The sequence below is a fragment of the Emiliania huxleyi genome (genome assembly GCF_000372725.1).
Source record: "Emiliania huxleyi CCMP1516 chromosome Unknown EMIHUscaffold_187, whole genome shotgun sequence".
NCBI lineage: Eukaryota > Haptophyta > Isochrysidales > Noelaerhabdaceae > Emiliania > Emiliania huxleyi.
In genome coordinates, this window is record NW_005200722.1 from 68,156 (window position 1) to 84,147 (window position 15,992).

At 66.0% G+C, this 15,992-nt stretch overlaps 6 protein-coding genes across 6 annotated transcripts in view; 1 reads left to right on the forward strand and 5 right to left on the reverse strand.

Annotated features, from left to right (window-relative positions):
* Positions 1–3,246, forward strand: part of EMIHUDRAFT_468407 (hypothetical protein) — a gene marked incomplete at both ends in the record, with an annotated part of 15,360 nt that extends 12,114 nt beyond the window's left edge. Inside the window, 5 exons of the mRNA XM_005782694.1 lie at positions 658–888; positions 1,032–1,640; positions 1,963–2,437; positions 2,505–2,707; positions 2,737–3,246. Coding sequence (XP_005782751.1) covers positions 658–888; positions 1,032–1,640; positions 1,963–2,437; positions 2,505–2,707; positions 2,737–3,246 — 2,028 coding nt within the window. The remainder of the gene's footprint in view (positions 1–657; positions 889–1,031; positions 1,641–1,962; positions 2,438–2,504; positions 2,708–2,736) is intronic.
* Positions 3,247–3,928: 682 nt separating this feature from the next.
* EMIHUDRAFT_233000 (hypothetical protein) lies at positions 3,929–4,243 on the reverse strand (the record flags this gene model as incomplete). The annotated part of the gene is made up of 1 exon (XM_005782695.1): positions 3,929–4,243. One exon carries the CDS (start codon positions 4,241–4,243, stop codon positions 3,929–3,931), a length of 315 nt encoding a protein of 104 aa, XP_005782752.1.
* A 3,787-nt stretch (positions 4,244–8,030) lies between these two features.
* EMIHUDRAFT_233001 (hypothetical protein) lies at positions 8,031–8,438 on the reverse strand (the record flags this gene model as incomplete). Its single annotated transcript, XM_005782696.1, has 1 exon — positions 8,031–8,438. One exon carries the CDS (start codon positions 8,436–8,438, stop codon positions 8,031–8,033), a length of 408 nt encoding a protein of 135 aa, XP_005782753.1.
* Positions 8,439–11,459: 3,021 nt separating this feature from the next.
* EMIHUDRAFT_233004 (hypothetical protein) lies at positions 11,460–13,030 on the reverse strand (the record flags this gene model as incomplete). Its single annotated transcript, XM_005782697.1, has 5 exons — positions 11,460–11,506; positions 11,578–11,623; positions 11,759–11,998; positions 12,417–12,923; positions 13,001–13,030. 5 exons carry the CDS (start codon positions 13,028–13,030, stop codon positions 11,460–11,462), a joined length of 870 nt encoding a protein of 289 aa, XP_005782754.1.
* Positions 13,031–13,180: 150 nt separating this feature from the next.
* EMIHUDRAFT_233005 (hypothetical protein) lies at positions 13,181–14,181 on the reverse strand (the record flags this gene model as incomplete). The annotated part of the gene is made up of 4 exons (XM_005782698.1): positions 13,181–13,393; positions 13,561–13,689; positions 13,761–13,796; positions 13,837–14,181. The coding sequence occupies 4 exons, from the start codon at positions 14,179–14,181 to the stop codon at positions 13,181–13,183; spliced, it is 723 nt and encodes a 240-aa protein (XP_005782755.1).
* A 256-nt stretch (positions 14,182–14,437) lies between these two features.
* EMIHUDRAFT_233006 (hypothetical protein) lies at positions 14,438–14,880 on the reverse strand (the record flags this gene model as incomplete). The annotated part of the gene is made up of 2 exons (XM_005782699.1): positions 14,438–14,770; positions 14,857–14,880. 2 exons carry the CDS (start codon positions 14,878–14,880, stop codon positions 14,438–14,440), a joined length of 357 nt encoding a protein of 118 aa, XP_005782756.1.
* Positions 14,881–15,992: the final 1,112 nt, after the last annotated feature.

The following is a 15,992-nucleotide window of genomic DNA, read 5'->3' on the forward strand; positions in this document are numbered from 1 at the left end:
ACCCACTGCAGGAGCTCGAGGGAGACGATGACTTGGCCGGTGCGCACCACCGCCTCCGCACCACCGCCTCCGCACCACAGCCTCCGCAGCCAACGCTACTGCGACAGCACCCGCCACCGCAAGCACCACAGCCAACACCAGCCTCCGCCTCCGCCTCCGCCTCCGCCTCCGCCTCCGCCTCCGCCTCCGCCTCCGCCTCCGCCTCCGCCTCCGCCTCCGCCTCCGCCTCCGCCACCGCCACCGCCGCCGCCGCCGCCGCCGCCGCCGCCGCCGCCGCCGCCGCCGCCGCCGCCGCCGCCGCGCCGCCACCGCCGCCACGCCACCGCTGATACTCTCGCCGCGGCCAGGCTGCAGGCAGGCGTGGCACCTCTCGTGACGCCTCTCCCTTGTGCCCAGGCGCGCTCGCGAAGTTCCACGCGGCGATCGAGATGCTCCCGTCTGCCCCGGACGCACACGCGCCTAGATGCGGCTACAGACCCGCGCACCCCCCCTCCCGCTCGAGAAGGCGCGTCTCGGCTGTGTATGCGCGTCTCGGCTGTGTATGCGCGTCTCGGCTGTGTATGCGCGTCTCGGCTGTGTATGCGCGTCTCGGCTGTGTATGCGCGTCTCGGCTGTGTATGCTTGTCTGACCTGATCTTGTGTATTACCTGACCGCAGGCCTACTTCAGCCTCTCGCGCGCGCAGTCGCGGCAGGAGACGGAGCAGGCGCCCGCGTCGCACAAGCGGCGGCGGAGCGGCGAGGAGTGCTCCGACGACGAGGCGGAGCTGATGGGCTCGTACCTCCCCGAGGCCAGCCTCGAGGAGCCAAAGGGCCGCGAGGAGTTCGCGCAGTCGTTTTGCGACGCGCTGTCGGAGTCGAGGGCGTCGGGCGCCTCCTCCACGGCGACGGTTGAGACGGCTGCGGCGCCGTCCCCGTACGAGGCGGAGGAGAGAGCCGAGATCTCGTCGAGACTCGCCCGCGGGGGGCGCTGTGCGGGGGAGGCGGAAGCGTGGGGCCCGCCCCCCCCTCTCCTCCTCCTTTCCCCACGCAGGTTGCAACGGAGAGCTGGTTCGAGCGCTGCGGCGGCACCGCTATGCCTCCGCCCTTGCCGGGCACAGGGCGAGCCAGCACACAGGCGCGCCCGCTGCCCTATCCGCCCGGCGCACGAGTACACGGGCACACGGGTGGTGAGCGCAACACGTCTGAGCGCGGCCGCGTGGCGCTGCCGCAGGCGCACCTAATGGGCCTTGCGCGCTTCCCCGAGGGGGTGCACGGCGAGCGCGAGGAGGCGGAGGCGCAGGAGTCCTTTCGCGAGGCACCACCGCCGGCCAGGTCGGTCGTCCTGTGGCTGTCCGAGGTGACCGAGTGGCAGCCGTGGGAGCGCCACTTCGGCGACACAGAAGAGGCGGAGCGGCGGCCGTGGACGGCCAAGGAGGACGAGATCATCGTGGCCGCCGACGAGGCCGAGATCATCGCCTCGCTGCCGAAGCTGCAGGGCCGCTCGGACGACGCGGTCCGCAACCGCTGGTCCAGCCTCATGTTCAGAGATGAGGACGGGCCCGAGGTTTGGGGAGAGGAGGAGGAGGAGGAGCTCGAGCTCGGGCGAGTGGAGCGGCTCGCCAGTCGCACCGCCACCCCGGCCGCGATGGCGCAGACACCGGTGTCCCGCTCACACCGCCGCACCTCCCGGCGACACTTCCGAGACCCTTCCGAGACACCTCCCGCGCTTTCCTCAGGTGCCGCGCGCCGAGAGTTCTGCCCTCGTCCGCCGGCCGCGCACACCGTGGACGCCGCAGGCCTGCTCCCCCCCACGTGCACTGGGCCTTGTGCACTGGGCCTTGCCTGTGGGGCTCCTGCCTGTGGGGCTCCTGCCTGTGGGGCTCCTGCCTGTGGGGCTCCTGCCTGTCTGGTGTGGAGAGGCGAGGGCCGCCTCCCCCCCCCCCCCCCCCTCACCCCAGAATGCCCTCTGCCCTACACCGCAGGAGGACAAGATCCTCCGCAAGGGGGTGCAGCAGCTCAAGGGGCGCGGCGGCGGCGGCTCTGGCGGCGAGGGTGCGGCGGCAGGCTGGAGCGCGACAACTCGGCTGCCGCAGCCAACGCCGCTGCCGCGAACCGACGCCGCCGCCCCGCCGGCGGCACCAGCGGTTGCGCGAGGCAAGCCGGGGCCGAAGGAGCTGTTGCGGCTCGCCAAGCGGGCGAAGAAGACGCAGGAGGAGGAGGAGGAGGAGGAGGAGGAGGCGGAGGAGGAGGAGGAGGGGATCGACAACGAGGAGGAGGCACCGAGACGGTCGGCGAGCTCGTCGGCGAGCTCAGAGCTGCGGTGGAAGGTCCCTCCCGGCGGATCGCTGCTCCTCGAGTCCGTCTACAGCCGCGAGCCGTACCCGTCCGCGCCTACTCGCGCCTCGCTGGCGGAGCAGCTGCAGACGACTCCCCGGCGAGTGTCGACCTGGTTTCAAAGTGAGTCGCTGCGGGGCGAGGAGTCCCCACCTCTTGCCCCCACCCACTCCTCGCCCGCACCGCGCAGACAAGCGCTCGCGCGACGACCCGTGGGCACTCAAGCGGCACCAGGAGCGCTTCGAGCGGAGCAAGGAGGAGGAGGAGGAGGAGGAGGAGGGGAGCGGCGGCGAAGAGGCCCCGCGCGTGATCCTCAAGCTGGCGGGTTTCGAGGCGTGGGAGGCGGAGCAGGCGGCAGCGCTTGCTCCACCCCTGCGGCCTATCAAAGGGATGGTTCAAGAGATCAATGGATTGATCAATAGGCAGCGCGTGAGCCGTGGAGCAAGGAGGAAGACGAGAAGATCCTGGCGCTGGTGCGCACACACGGCCGCAGGTGGCGGCTGACCGGCGCGGAGGAGGCTTCCGGCGTGGCAGTGAGCGCCGCGCCGGAAGCTGCGCCGCCGCCCCCCTCCAGCAAGCGCAAGCGCGCGCGCGCGGCGCCAAAGAAGGGCGCCAAGGCGGCGAAGGTGCGCCGGGAGAAGGAGGGCCCGTCGGCGGAGATGCTCTCGGGCGGGGAGCCGGAGTCGGAGGCGAAGCAGCCAGCGGCGGCGGCGGCGAAGGGGCCGACCGCTGCTCTGGCGGCGGCGCGGGAGAAGAAGGGCGAGGCAGCGCCGCTGCCGCCGCTGCCGCAGTGGCCGCCGCCGTCTCAGGCGGCGCGCCTCGCGGTGGCGGCGTCCTACGCGCAGCTGGCGGCAGCGGCGCTCAACGTGCAGCAGGCGGCGCCTGCCGCGCCGGCCGAGGCCGGCGTCGCGCAGCGATTCGGCGGCTGGTAGGCGCTCCGCCGACGGCCACCCAACGCGAGGTCGGCCTCGAGCTGCTGACGCCATGAGGCTCGACATGAGAGACGGTTTGGTTCCGGGGGGTGTGCGCCCCCGAGAGGCGAGAGAGGCGAGGGTGAACCTCGAGAGACCCTCTGAATGGGCGCCCGCTTGCTCGCTCGACCGCCACGTCCTGCCCGAGCTACGGGCGGAGGTGTGCTCGCGGGCCGGCGCGAGGTTGCCGGAGAGCAGAGAGGGAGGACTGGAAAAAAGGTGAAGCCGGGGGTAAGCTGAGTGTGGGGAGTGTGCGAGGCTCAGGGGGCGGGGCTGGGGGTTGCCTCTCCAGTGTGCGGCCGTGAGGAGTGAGGCGCGGGTTGTGCTTGCGTCTCGGGCCTTGCGAGTCTGCGCAATGGGGGGGCGGCTTTGTGAGTGTATTGTATGCGCTTTGTGTGCGTCTCCGGGCAGGGAGCTCTGTGTTAGACGCGTGCTTTGCGAGCGGTAGTCCCGTGAGATGCGTGTTTTCTTATGTACTACGGCTACGCGTATACTATCTATAACAGATATAACTAAGACAAGGTAGATCTAGATGGGCTCCGCTGGTTGTGCGTAGATACACAGCTGAATCGTGGCTCCGTCGCCCCCCCACAATCCTTGCTCTCGTAAGTGCGCGCTCGGCGCTCCCCCTCACCCCCCTTGGCTATGAATCCTTCTGCTCGTACCTGCGACACATGCTGCGTAGCGCTACGTTTGGCACCAGGAACGTGGATTCGAGCACCGAACCGCTCATCGGGTCGGTGCGCTTGCCCATCGCGAACCACTTCTCGATGGCAGACCGCTCGTAGGTTTGGCCCGAGGCGCAGATCACCGGGTCCGTCATGACGTCGAAGGAGAGCGGGCACAAAAGCTCGGGGGGCACCTCGCTCTCTGCGGCCGGCTCGGGGGGCTGAGGTGCGCCCTGTGGCGCGGAACCCGACGCCTCGTCGGCCCCTCGCCTCGCCTCGTCCTCCAGCATCGTACTCTCCTCGAGCGCCGCAGCCAGCTGCACCTCCTCCGCCGCCGCCAACGCAGCCGCCGCTTCGGATGCCTCCACCGCCGCCCCCGCCGCTGCCTCCGCCGCTGCCTCCGCCGCGGTCTCCGCTCCCGCCTCTGGCTCCTGCGACGGCCCCGCGGCGCCACTCCCTCCGCCCTTGCCCTTCTTCTTCTTCTTGCCCTTCTTGACCTTGGCGCGCTTCTCCGCCTCCTCCTCCGCCTCGATCTCGGCCAGCAACGCGTCGCCGCGCCGCACCGCCTCCGCCTCCGCCGCGTCCTCGAGGGCGCGCACGCACTCGGAATAGCCGTTGTGGTTCGGGATAGCTTTCCTGGCGTTCGAGGCAATGCCGAGTGCGGTAGAGTTGTCCTGGGAGCGCAGCAACGTGTCTGCGCCCGCCCGCAGCAAACGGCGCACGACAGCGGGGCACCCTTCGTGGGCGGCGAACATCAGCGCGGTCCAGCCTTCGCTCCTCTGCAGGTTGACCTCCGCGCCGTGCCGAATCAGCAAGTCGACCACCCGCTCGTGGCCATGCTGGGCGGCGCCCATCAGCGCGGTGGCGCCGTCGCTGTCCTGCAAGTTGACCTCCGCGCTGTGCCGCAGCAACATCTCAACCACCCGCTCGTGGCCTTCCTGGGCAGCGGACTTCAGCGCGGTGTTGCCGCTGCTGTTCTGCATGTCGACCTGCGCGCCGCGCTGCAGCAACAGCTCGACAACCCGCGCGTGGCCGCAGGCGGTGGCGAGCATCAGCGCGGTGACGCCTTTGCTGCTCTCCATGTCAGTCTCCGCGCCGTGCTGCAGCAGCAACTCGACCACCCGCTCTTGGCCTAGGTGGGCGGCGTTCATCAGCAAAGTGAGGTCACGTTGACTCGGCATCGCGTTGACCTGACCGCCGGCTTCGAGCCACGCCAACAGCGCCGGCTCGTCGCCCGCTATAAGCGCTTGCCGGACCGCATAAAACTCAGCCTTCACCCTCGCCGCCTCACTCGCTGCCGCCTCTGCAGCCCTCGCCGCCTCTCTCACCGCCGCCTCCGCCGCCGCATGCTCCTCGAAAGTACGCACGCACTCGGCGTGGCCCTTCTCCTCGGCCCATTCCAGCGCCGTCTTGCCGCCCGCCGCCGTCGCAACGCTCGAGGAGCGCACCGCCACGTCTGCCCCCGCCTGCAGCAAGCGGCGCACGACGGCGGTCTCGCCGTTGATGGCGGCATGCGTCAGCGCGGTCCAACCGTTGCTGGTCTGATGGTCGATCGCCGCGCCTCGCTGCAACAACAGGTCAATCAGCCTCTCGTGGCCGTAGGTGGCGGCTGTCATCAGCAACGTGAGGCCGGTCGCATCACCCTCCTCGTACGTCGCGTTGACCCGCCCGCCGCCGCCGAGCCACTCCAACAGCGCCGGCTCTTCGCCATCTGCAACCGCCGACACAACCTCGGGAGGAAGCACCGCGCCGCCCTCCTCCACCGCCAACGCAGGCGAGACTGGGCGGGTGGGTGCAGACATCGCCGCCTCTGCATGCTCCTCGAGGGCGCGCACGCACTCGGCGTGGCCCTTCTCCTTGGCCATCTCCAGCGCCGTCGTGCCAAACTCATCGCGTGCTGTCATGTCTGCGCCCGCCCGCAACAGTTGGGATACGACAGCGGGATGGCCCGCGCGGGCGGCGTGCATCAGCGCGGTCAAGCCCTCACTGTCTTGCAGGTCGATGTCCGCTCCGTGCCTCCAGAGATTATATGCGACGGTGGATTGGCCGTCGAGGGCGGCGTACATCAGCGCGGTCCAGCCGTTGTTGTCCTGAAGGTCGATCTCCGCGCCGGCCCCCAGCAGCAACTCGACTACGTGATCGCGGCCGAACGAGGCGGCATTCATCAGCAGCGTGGCGTCGTCATCGTACGTCGCGTTGACCCGCCCGCCGCCGCCGAGCCACGCCAACAGTGCCGGCTCGTTGCCTTCTCGAAGCGCCGCCTTCACAGCCTCGCCAGGAAGCGCGCGGCCCTCTCCGCCTCCCTGCGGCGACGGCGCAGCCGCATCGGCCGAGGAAGCGTCGCCCGCCCCGCCCGCTGCCTGGCGTTGGTCCCTCATCTCCTCGAGGTACCTCCGAAAGGCGTCGACGCACGCGGCATTGCCGCTTCGTTTCGCCAGCTGCAGCGCCGTCTGTCCAGAATCATTTCGCATCGCCATGTCTGCGCCCGCCCGCAGCAGGCGCAGCACGACGGCGGGGCGGCCGTATTCGGCTGCGGCTAGCAGCGCTGACGCGCCGCCGACGCCGCACTGCCAGTTTACCTCCGCGCCGAGCTGCAGCAACAGGTCAACCACGTCTTCGTGGCCGCCTTCCGCGGCACACGCCAGCAGACGGTACTCGGCGCCAAACACTTCCAGCGTCTCGTTGACGTCGCCGCCGCCGGCGACCCACGCACGCACGGCCGCCTCGTCGCCGCTCTGGGCCGCATGCACGACCCCTGCGGACTGCTCGAGGAGATCAGTGTCCGCCATACCTGGTAGAGAAGCTCGCGAGTAGTCACTTTGTCGAAGGCCGCGAGGTCACGGCGGTCACGCTCGCGAGGCCGAAAGAATTGAAAAAAATAAACAACAAACCAAAAAAGACGTGATATTCACGGTGTCCAGTCGTCGTGATTGTTGCTGGTCCTTCGCCTTGCCTTCGCTACTTCATACCGCCGCCTCCCTGCCGCCGCCGCCGAGAGCCACATGTCTGATCTCCACGGCGATGCCGACCTAGGCTCTGGCGAGGCTGGCTCAGGCGACGGCGTCCCGTTGGAAAGCGAACCTTTGCCGCAGGCACTGCTGCCGATTGTTGGGATTGCTTTGGCGAGCGTTGCAGTGATCGCTGCTTGCATGGCGCACATGAGATGGAGGGGGCCAGGGCGCATCAAGGGCCGCTTGATTGATGACCAACTCGTTGAACTCGGCGGAGCCTCCACTGTGTCTGACGATCAGCTCTCGACATGAGACGAGGGCTCCAAGGCCGGTTGCAGCACCGCCCATCCCCACGACATTGCCGTTGCCCAAGCTTCGCCGATGACAGGACGGACATGACGCAAAGCCACTCCTGTCGTGTCTTCTGATTCGGATGCCCTTGCTTTGCCGCTTGTGCCTACAGTCCGCCTCGTTAGACTGGCTCTCGTCTGCCGGCGGCCTCCGGCCTGCCCCCGCGGCCCCGCACAACACAATATCTTTAAGCGAGGAAAAGGGGTAGGCCTTCTAGTCATTGAAAGAATGCACCGTCACCCTTCAAAAAAAGAGAACTGGCCCCCTGCGCTGCCGGCCAACGGCAACGCAGAAGAAGAGAGAAAGCAAAAAAATCTCGCGCGCGACCGCGAGACCAGTCGGCTCCAAGTGACCTCTCAATCCTCGTACTTTTTCACAAACGACAGCTTGACGTTGCTGGGCAAGGCAGTGTGACAGTCGTGTGTGCATGCCCGAACGAGGTCCGTCTGTGCGCGTGCGGACACGGACGGTCGGACAGTGTGTGGTGAGGCCGCACTGCACCGTCGAGCGGCGCGCCGCAACCCCGCAAGACCTCTCAGCCCGTCACTGCACCAGCTGGAGACGGAGCGCGCGTCGCCATGCCGATTCATGGGCAACAGTGTGCGACACGGCTCGCTTCGCCGACATCAGCGGGAGCTCGGGCAAGCTAAGAGCTCGACATCATCGATCGAGGGCCGCGCCCGAGTAGGGTGCTTGCACACAGCGAGGCCTCGAGAGGCTGGCGCGAGAGAGGGAAGAGGGCGTGCCAGCCGCGGGTGGAGGGGCATCTGGGGTCTCACACGTCCGGGTCCGGCGGCTCCCGCAGCTCCACGTGCGGAAACTCGTCCAGCGCCATGCTGGTCACGGCGCCGTCGCCGTCCTTGAAGAGGATGACGTTGTGCCTCGAGGGCTGCCCGCGCAGCATGTCGAACTCGACGTCGAGGAAGAGGCTCCGCTCGCCGTCCACCTCCGCAGCCTCGGCTCGGTGGCACGTCGTGAGCGAGGCGTAGCGGAAGCGGTTTGACAGGCGGCGGAGCTCCGTCATCACGTAGCGGAGCGCAGCCCGCACCTCCGGCTCCGGCGGCCACGCGACGAGCACCGAGCGGGGTGCCGCCGCGGGCTCCGCGGAGGCGCAGCAGACGGCGAGCAGAGCGACGGCGCCGATGCGGCGGGCGGACAAGCGGGGGCCTGCTCCACCAAGCATATATGTGTACTTACATTGTTGTCGAAAAGAAAGCACGGCGACGCAATCGCGGGATCCGCGACGGCGATCTTCGCCGCGCCCGGGCGGCGGGCGGCGGGTGTTGCCCGCGGTGCGGGTCGATGTGAGCTTCCTTCAGCACGAGGAAAAGAAATTTTCATCGCGGATTACTCACGCGTCTTTCCGCCTCCTCCCTCCTCTTTACACGACACTGCTTCTCTCCCGGCCTGGCCATGAAACCCGAATCCCTGTGCGCACACCCGAAACACATGAGGAAAAAAAGTGCGGGAAAAGGCTCTGGACGCAAGGGCCAAGGCGCCCGTCGCAGACGCGGTACCATTGACAAATCTGGCATATACCCCCACATGAACAAATAGCAAAAACCGAATACCATGGCGCCGTTAGAATTATCGCGTCTGCGTACACATTATTGCAATAGTCATTACAGCTGCTGGGGGCATCGAACCTAGCATCGAACTCCGCCTTGTGCGACACGCGACACCACCTCAACCCCTAGCTCAACCCATGCCCTACGTGCTGTGGGTGTGTTGGCTCCCCGAGGCAGCTCTCACTCCCCTGTCTAGCGCCCGCGCATCCCCGCCCCGCCCCGCCCCGCCCGCCCTCTCCACCTGACCCTCCCAACCAATGCCGCACTCGGCTCCGCCCTCATCCCCATCCGCGCGTGCGCTCGCCGCCCGCGCTGCCTCCTCCCCCATGCCTCCTCCCGATAGCCCCGCTCGCCACTGGGTCGATAGCCCCGCTCGCCACCGGTCCTGGGTCGTATCCGATCAGTACTGAATGCAGTCGTAATGGCTCGGTCCGTAGCAAATGCCCGTGGGGTCATTGCATACGTGGTAGTAGTTGCGTTGAGCATTTCGACTTCATCAGCATGGCGATCCTGCGACCCGCAATCCTGAAGGGGACCAGTCGGAGTTGTAGCAAGTCATGATTGTGCATCCGTGCCTGCACCCGGTCCTCTGAATGTAGAGGGGATCGTCGGGGTACACCTCGATGTTGCAACGATCGATGCAACTGCTGACGTCGTAGTCGCTTCCGAGTTCATACCGCCCCTCCGAAGTCCCGACTCCGGGATACACTTTTCCAACAAAGGCTTTGCAGCCACGTTTGACATACCAGTGGGTCCAAGGTAGGTTACTAAAGTAAGCCTCCTCACAAGCCTCATAAATGCTCGTGTACGCGGCTCGAATCGGAACATTACTCCAATACGAATTCCACTCGCCGTGCGCCGTGGTCGAGCTGCACTGTTTGATCAGAAAACAATCGTTGTGGTGGGGACTCCAATCGAAGGCCGAGCAGAAACCCGCCGAGTTGCACGCATCTTGGCATGCCTGACGCGAGATCGAGCACGGCGCTGGCCAATAGGAGTTCTGATTGACGTGTCCCGTTCACAGACCTTGTTATTGACAAGAAAATACGTCCTATGGCGCTTTGCGCTGGTCTATGAGAGGTTGGAGCCCTGGAGGCCCTGCCTGGCTGGGGATGGGGGGAGACTACCCGCGGGCTTAGAAGGCCCGCGCGCAGGGCCAGGGGGGTGCGGGTGGGACATTGAGATTGAATGAACATTCTGTTCAGCGTGTGGACCACTTGTCCGCGATGTCCAGCGTCGGCGCGTAGCTCGGGTCGTACAAGTACTCACCGGTCTCAGCGGCATTGCCATGGTAGGCCAGGCCCACCTTATACCGCAGCGCAGCGCGAGCCTGCATGTGCTCGCGCAACCCCACCCACCTTAGAAGGCAACTCGTTCACACTTAGGCATGAGCGCCCGAAACTTGAACGGCGGGCGATAGAAAAAGCCCCGAGACGCGAGAGTCGAATCCATAGGTCGAGAGAGAAGAGCCCAAATCACTGTGTGTGACACATTTCTTGTTGGCTTCTAAAAATCTCTCCCTCTCTAGGTCGAACTGGCGACTCATAATGAAACTTGCCGAAACCGCCCTGTGGGGGCGGCAGCGGCGACCGCCCGGGGGCAGTCGCGGGAATTATGAATTATGTTTAGCGGCTCCCACCCCCCAGGAAAGTTCTGAATCTGATGGACATGTCCTGGACTCTTCACTCTTGTCGAAATAGCGTGTAGAGTCGATGCCACAACAGGGAGGGCTGGCTCCGTCCTCCTTATTTATAGCTGGGGGTGAGGTCGTTTTTGTTTTCTTGATAGTTCTGGGAGTTTAGAAGAGGGGAAAGAGAGGGAGAGGCGGCTGGGGCTGCTTGTCGCGCACACAGTGCTCGAACTTTACCGGTATGTGAGTTTTTGGCTAATCAAACCCTAGGCCTGCACTAATCAAAAAGTGGTATGGGATACCACCTGCCTCACGGAAACCAAAGCGAGTCCGAGTGCATTTTTGTAGCTAATAAAATCGGCGAAATCGGCAAAATACCCCGGTATTTTGCGGGGGTATACCTGAAAAACCCAGGTATACCCGGGTAATACCCGCACTTTTGCATGGCTTCGCCTCCTGGGACCACACCCACAGCCGCTACACTAATCAACACTCCGCATACCACTTTCGCATACCACTATACCACACCACTTCAAAGTTAATCAAAATATCACCAAATACCGGTCTCATACCGGTAAAGTTCGAGCACTGCGCGCACACTGGCGCCAGACCGGTATGTGGTAAAATTCACAAAGGGGGTGCTCGTTCTACGCCATTACGCACTAATCGCACCAAACTGTGCGGTTTTTTTCGCGGTCTGGGGGACAGCCTGAGTGAGAGCTACGGTGAGGTGAAGGGGGAGGCGCCTAGGCCCAAGTGGCTATAAGGGGGGGGGGGGGGGTGAGGAGAGAGGAGGGGAGAGGGAGAGGGAGAGGGAGAGGGAGAGAGGGGAGACACGGACAAATGGCACACTGGGCAAACAACAAACTTCACGGGCTACGCTGGAGACGGCAACGACGGAAGGAGCGACGACAGCGGGCGCAGACTAGAGTCGGGCGCGTCGGAGGAGTGTTTCGTCGCCGATCGGTGACGGCTCCTCCTCCTCCTCCTCCTCCTCGGCCGCGCCTCACTCGGTCGCCTCTGCCGCGCGGAGCGGCTCGTGTCTGCTGCTACCTGCTCACGAGGCCGGCTGGGTGTGAGGCGACGCCGGGCACGGGCGGCCCAGCACCTCCCTACCGCCCCACCTCCGCCGCTCCACGCGCGCGCATAGTTGCGCCCGAAGCGCGCGAGCTGCAGCGCGCCGCGATAGGCGTCGGAGGCACCTGCAGATAAGAGACAATACGCCTGCCTCTCTCGGCCGCATCTCTCGGCTGCTTCTCGGCTGCATCTCGGCTGCAGCTCGCCGTCCGCCGCCAGCTGAGGCACCCGCTGCCAAAAGTGCCAGTGCGGGATGCGGTCGATGCCCTCCACGCCGCTGCGCACGTTGTACGCCATCCCGCCGACCAGGTAGAGCGCGGCGCCGCCGAGGAGCACGCCGAAGAAGGTGGCCGCCCCGGACCCGCCATCGCGCTGCGGTGCTGTGCAGCGACCGACCGGGCAGGCGGCGGCGGCGCGGACCGTGAGGTTGTACTTGAGGCTGCCGCCGGTGGCTTCGGTGAGGACCGCCTTTGGAGGTAGGGAGGGGGCGGTGGCGGTGAGGGAGGCTGCGGTGAGGGGCGGTGGCGGTGAGGGAGGCTGCGGTGAGGGGCGGTGGCGGTGAGGGAGGCTGCGGTGAGGGGCGGTGGCGGTGAGGGAGGCTGCGGTGAGGGTAGCGGTGATGGCGAAGGGAGGGGAGTGGCGAGTGGAGAGGTGGCGGGGCGGGGAGAGGCCAGAAGGCGAGGGGGAGGGTGGGAGGCGGCAGGGAGGGAGAGGCGGTAGGCGAGGCGGGCGGCGGAGGAGAAAAGAGCGGCGGCGGTCGGCAGGCTGCAGGGAGAGGCGAGGGGGTGTCTTGTCCGTGTGTCCCTGTGTCGCCATGTGTGCCGCCAGCATCTGTCCTGCGTCCACCCCGCGCCGGTGAGCCCGTCGAGTCTATCTATCGCAGGACACGCGCCTTTGGGATGGACTTGTCGCAGACGAAGCGGACGACCATCGAGCGGCCCGCCGCGCCCCCCGAGAAGGAGAGAAGCACCCCCTCCGCCTCGTTGCCCGGCGAGGCCATGCTCCACGCCGCCGTCGACAGCGATCCGAGCGGCGCGCACTCCTCCCCGCCAGCCTCTGACCGCCAAACCTGCAGCCCGGCCGGGTCGGAGATGTTGCTCAGTGTCTCGCACTGCCCCGCCTCGATTGGCGACCGGCACACGCCCAGCCAAAAGTGCTCGTCCGGCACCTCGCCAGCCGCAGCCGCGACCTCAAGGTCGGCGGAGTGCGTGAGCTGCTGGAGCGGCGTGAGGTCCCATGACACACCGGGGCACTCGTTCGGCGCGAAGGTGCAGTTGATCTCTGCTGAGGCCGAGGCGCCGACGACTAGGGCGAGCGCACGCAAGAGCATGTAGACACACGAGCCTGTTGCGAACCAGTGCGCAGGCTGCGCTTCCCGCCGAATGCGCTTCCCCTGGCGCGCCTCGGCTGGGCGACGCAAAAAAAGTAGAGTACGAATCGACCGCCGAGAGCAAGAAAAAAAACATGCACCCAGCACAAGCGTGCTTCGTCTGTACACATGTGCGCAAGATCTTCTCTTGCTCCGGGCGCATACATTCCGAGCGTCCCGCGTCGAAACCGCGTGTCTGGCGCGCCCATCGGCCGAGAGCCCCTTCGCGGCCGCGCCTGAAGGACATCGAGTCGAGGGGCGCGTGCGAAGGCAGCGGCTTGCTAGCGGCGGGCCTTTGGCTCGGGCGACAGCAGGGGCGCGGCGGTGCTGCCGCGGAACTCGAGGGGTGGAAGGTCGCCCCTCTTGGCGAGGGCGACGAGCTCGGTCATCCCCGCCACCGCCATCTTGAGGTTTGGCCACGCGGGCCCAAAGGACATGCGCAGGTGGTTGATATAGGGCGACTTGTTGAAGCGGCGGCGGTGGAAGGGGTTGACCTGCACAAACGAGGCCCGGTCAGCCGAGGCGTGGGTGAGACGAGTCCGAGATCTCGGCACGATGCACGTCAAAGAAGATGCCAGGCACCACGATCACCTTTTACAAAAGGAGGCAGGTCAGCGGGGTGCGGGTGACACGAATCCGAGACCCAAGGCGCGGCGCTCACCTTGAATCGGATGCAATGCTCGAAAAAGATGACGCCGTTGTTGAGGGGCGGCGGTAGCTCGCTCACGTCGGCCCACAGGTAGAAGGTCGCCTTGGGCGTGAGGACCTTGATGCCGAGCTCGTTGAGCGCCTGGAGCATTGACGCGTCACATTAAGCCGGTGGTTGGTCTCCTCTAGGGGAAAGGGTCTAGGAAGGGTCACCTTGAGCATGAAGTCCCGCTTGAGCCGGAAATGCGCCTGCACGCATTGGGTAGCGCTTGAGGAGAGTCTGACCTACGAGAAGATCTCTTATCTCGTAGGATATCGCCTGCAGCGCGAGCGCGTCCTCCTCGACAAACTTGGGGTCGAGCAGCGGAATGCCAGCAATCTGCAGCGGATGCGGCGCGCCGCCGTCCATGAAGGAGCCGATCGCCGAGAGCGCGTCCACGCAGTGCTTGGGGCCGACCACCCAGCAGACGCGCCATCCAGGGAGCCGCCAGTTCTTGGTCAGCCCGTTGATGATGCAGATGGGGTCAACGTTGACGTCGTGCACAAATTCAGCGGAGGACATCGTGTGGAAGGGTCGTGTGTCGCCAGGCAGCTTGTCCTCGTACATGTAGTGTGAGTAGAACTCGTCCATCATGAAGAGGCATGACTCATCCCGCGCAAGCTCAACCCAGTCCGAGAGCTCCTTCCCCTCCACCACGTGCCTACTCGCACAGAGAGGTGTGAGGTGACGCCGTACACGCCAATGTTTTTTTGTCATCCCAGTTTGCCCGTTCGGGTTTCCCGGGTTGCTCAGGAGCATCGCACCAATCCCGTGATGGGCGATCCTGCGGTGCAGAGAAGAGAGTTTGCTGATTGGTGGCTTGGCCGGAGCGGGGTGGGCGCGGGGTGGGTCAAATTGGGCGCCTCTCTTTTAGGTAGTCGGCGCTCGCATAGCCCTCCTGGTCCTTGCTGATAGCGATGGGTGCAATCCCGTCGAAGGCACCGAGAAGCTGCGAGTACGCGGTGTAGTCGGGGGTGAAGTAGCCGCAGTTGACATTCGTCAGCGTCGCCATCAGCCGGCAGAGGCCTGACCGACCGCCCGACGTGATTGCGACATTCTGCCACGTGTACTGGCTCTTTTTGCCCTGGCGGAAGAAATGGTTGTAGTAGCTGGCAACCGCCTGCCGGAAGACCTTTTCGCCGTTGGTGTCGGCATACTCGTTAACCTCGGGGTTGAGGTCGACCTTGAGACCCGAGCGGTCGGGCTGGTCGGGTATCTCTGCTGTCTCCGGAGCGCCCTGCTGCTCGCCCGCATCCTCGAGGGCCACACCGACCTATCGAAGCTCCTCTTCATCGCCCGCCGGCCTGTCCCCACCGCGGCCGCCCTCTCGCACCGGTCGCAGAGCGGCTACGTTGCCATCATCGCCGTGCTCTCCGTGGTGTGGTCGGTGGCGCTCTCTCTCGTGACGTACAACGAGAAGTTGTACCTCTGGTGGTGTCGCGAGCGCTTGTGGGGGCTGACGTTGGATTGCGCGTCGGTGTAGCAGCAGAAATAAAAGAAAGAAAACAAACGGAAGTGACATGAAAAGGTAAAATTCTTCTTTCCGATGCCGCCCTACTGTGGGTGACCTGGCCTTGCTGCGCGCCCTCCTCTCCGGGCGACGGACGCGCGACTCATCGCTCACGGCCCAGCTCAACGCGCGGCTCGATACCGAGAAGCAGGACACGCTGCTGACCTGGGCTGCTCGTCACGGGCACGCCGAGGCGGTGCGGCTGCTGCTCGAGGGGCGTTGGGGCGGCTGACGGGGACGACGCCTCCGCTCTGCTCCTCGCGTGCGAGAAGGAATGCCCCGAGTGCGTCAGACTGCTTCTCGAGGCCAATGCGGCGGTCGACCAAGCCGACACCAGAGGCGTCACACCGCTGTACATCACGTGCCACCGAGGCCACCTCGAGATTGCCCGGCTGCTGCGCGGCGCTGGCGCAGCGGTCGGCCAAGTCATGGACGGCGGCTTTACGCCGCTGCACATGGCGTGCCGGAACGGCTACGTCGAGATCGTTCGGCTGCTCCTCGGGGCCAGTGCGGCGGTCAATCAGGCCGGGGCGAGCGGCGCCACGCCGCTATTCATCGCGTGTAAGAGGGGCCACGTCGACATCGTCCGGCTGCTTCTCGAGGCCAGCGCGGCGGTCAATCAGGCCAAGAAGAGCGGCGCCACGCCGCTGTACATTGCGTGCCAGAAGGGCCACGTCGACATCGTCCGGCTGCTTCTCGAGGCCAGCGCGGCGGTTAACCAGGCAGCAGAGAACGGCGCCACGCCGCTGCTCATCGCGTGTCGGAGGGGCCACGTCGACATCGTCCGGCTGCTTCTCGAGGCTGGCGCAGCGGTTGGCCAAGCCATGAACAACGGCGCCACGCCGCTGCTCATCGCGTGCCAGGAGGGCCACCTCGAGGTCGCCAAGCTCCTCTC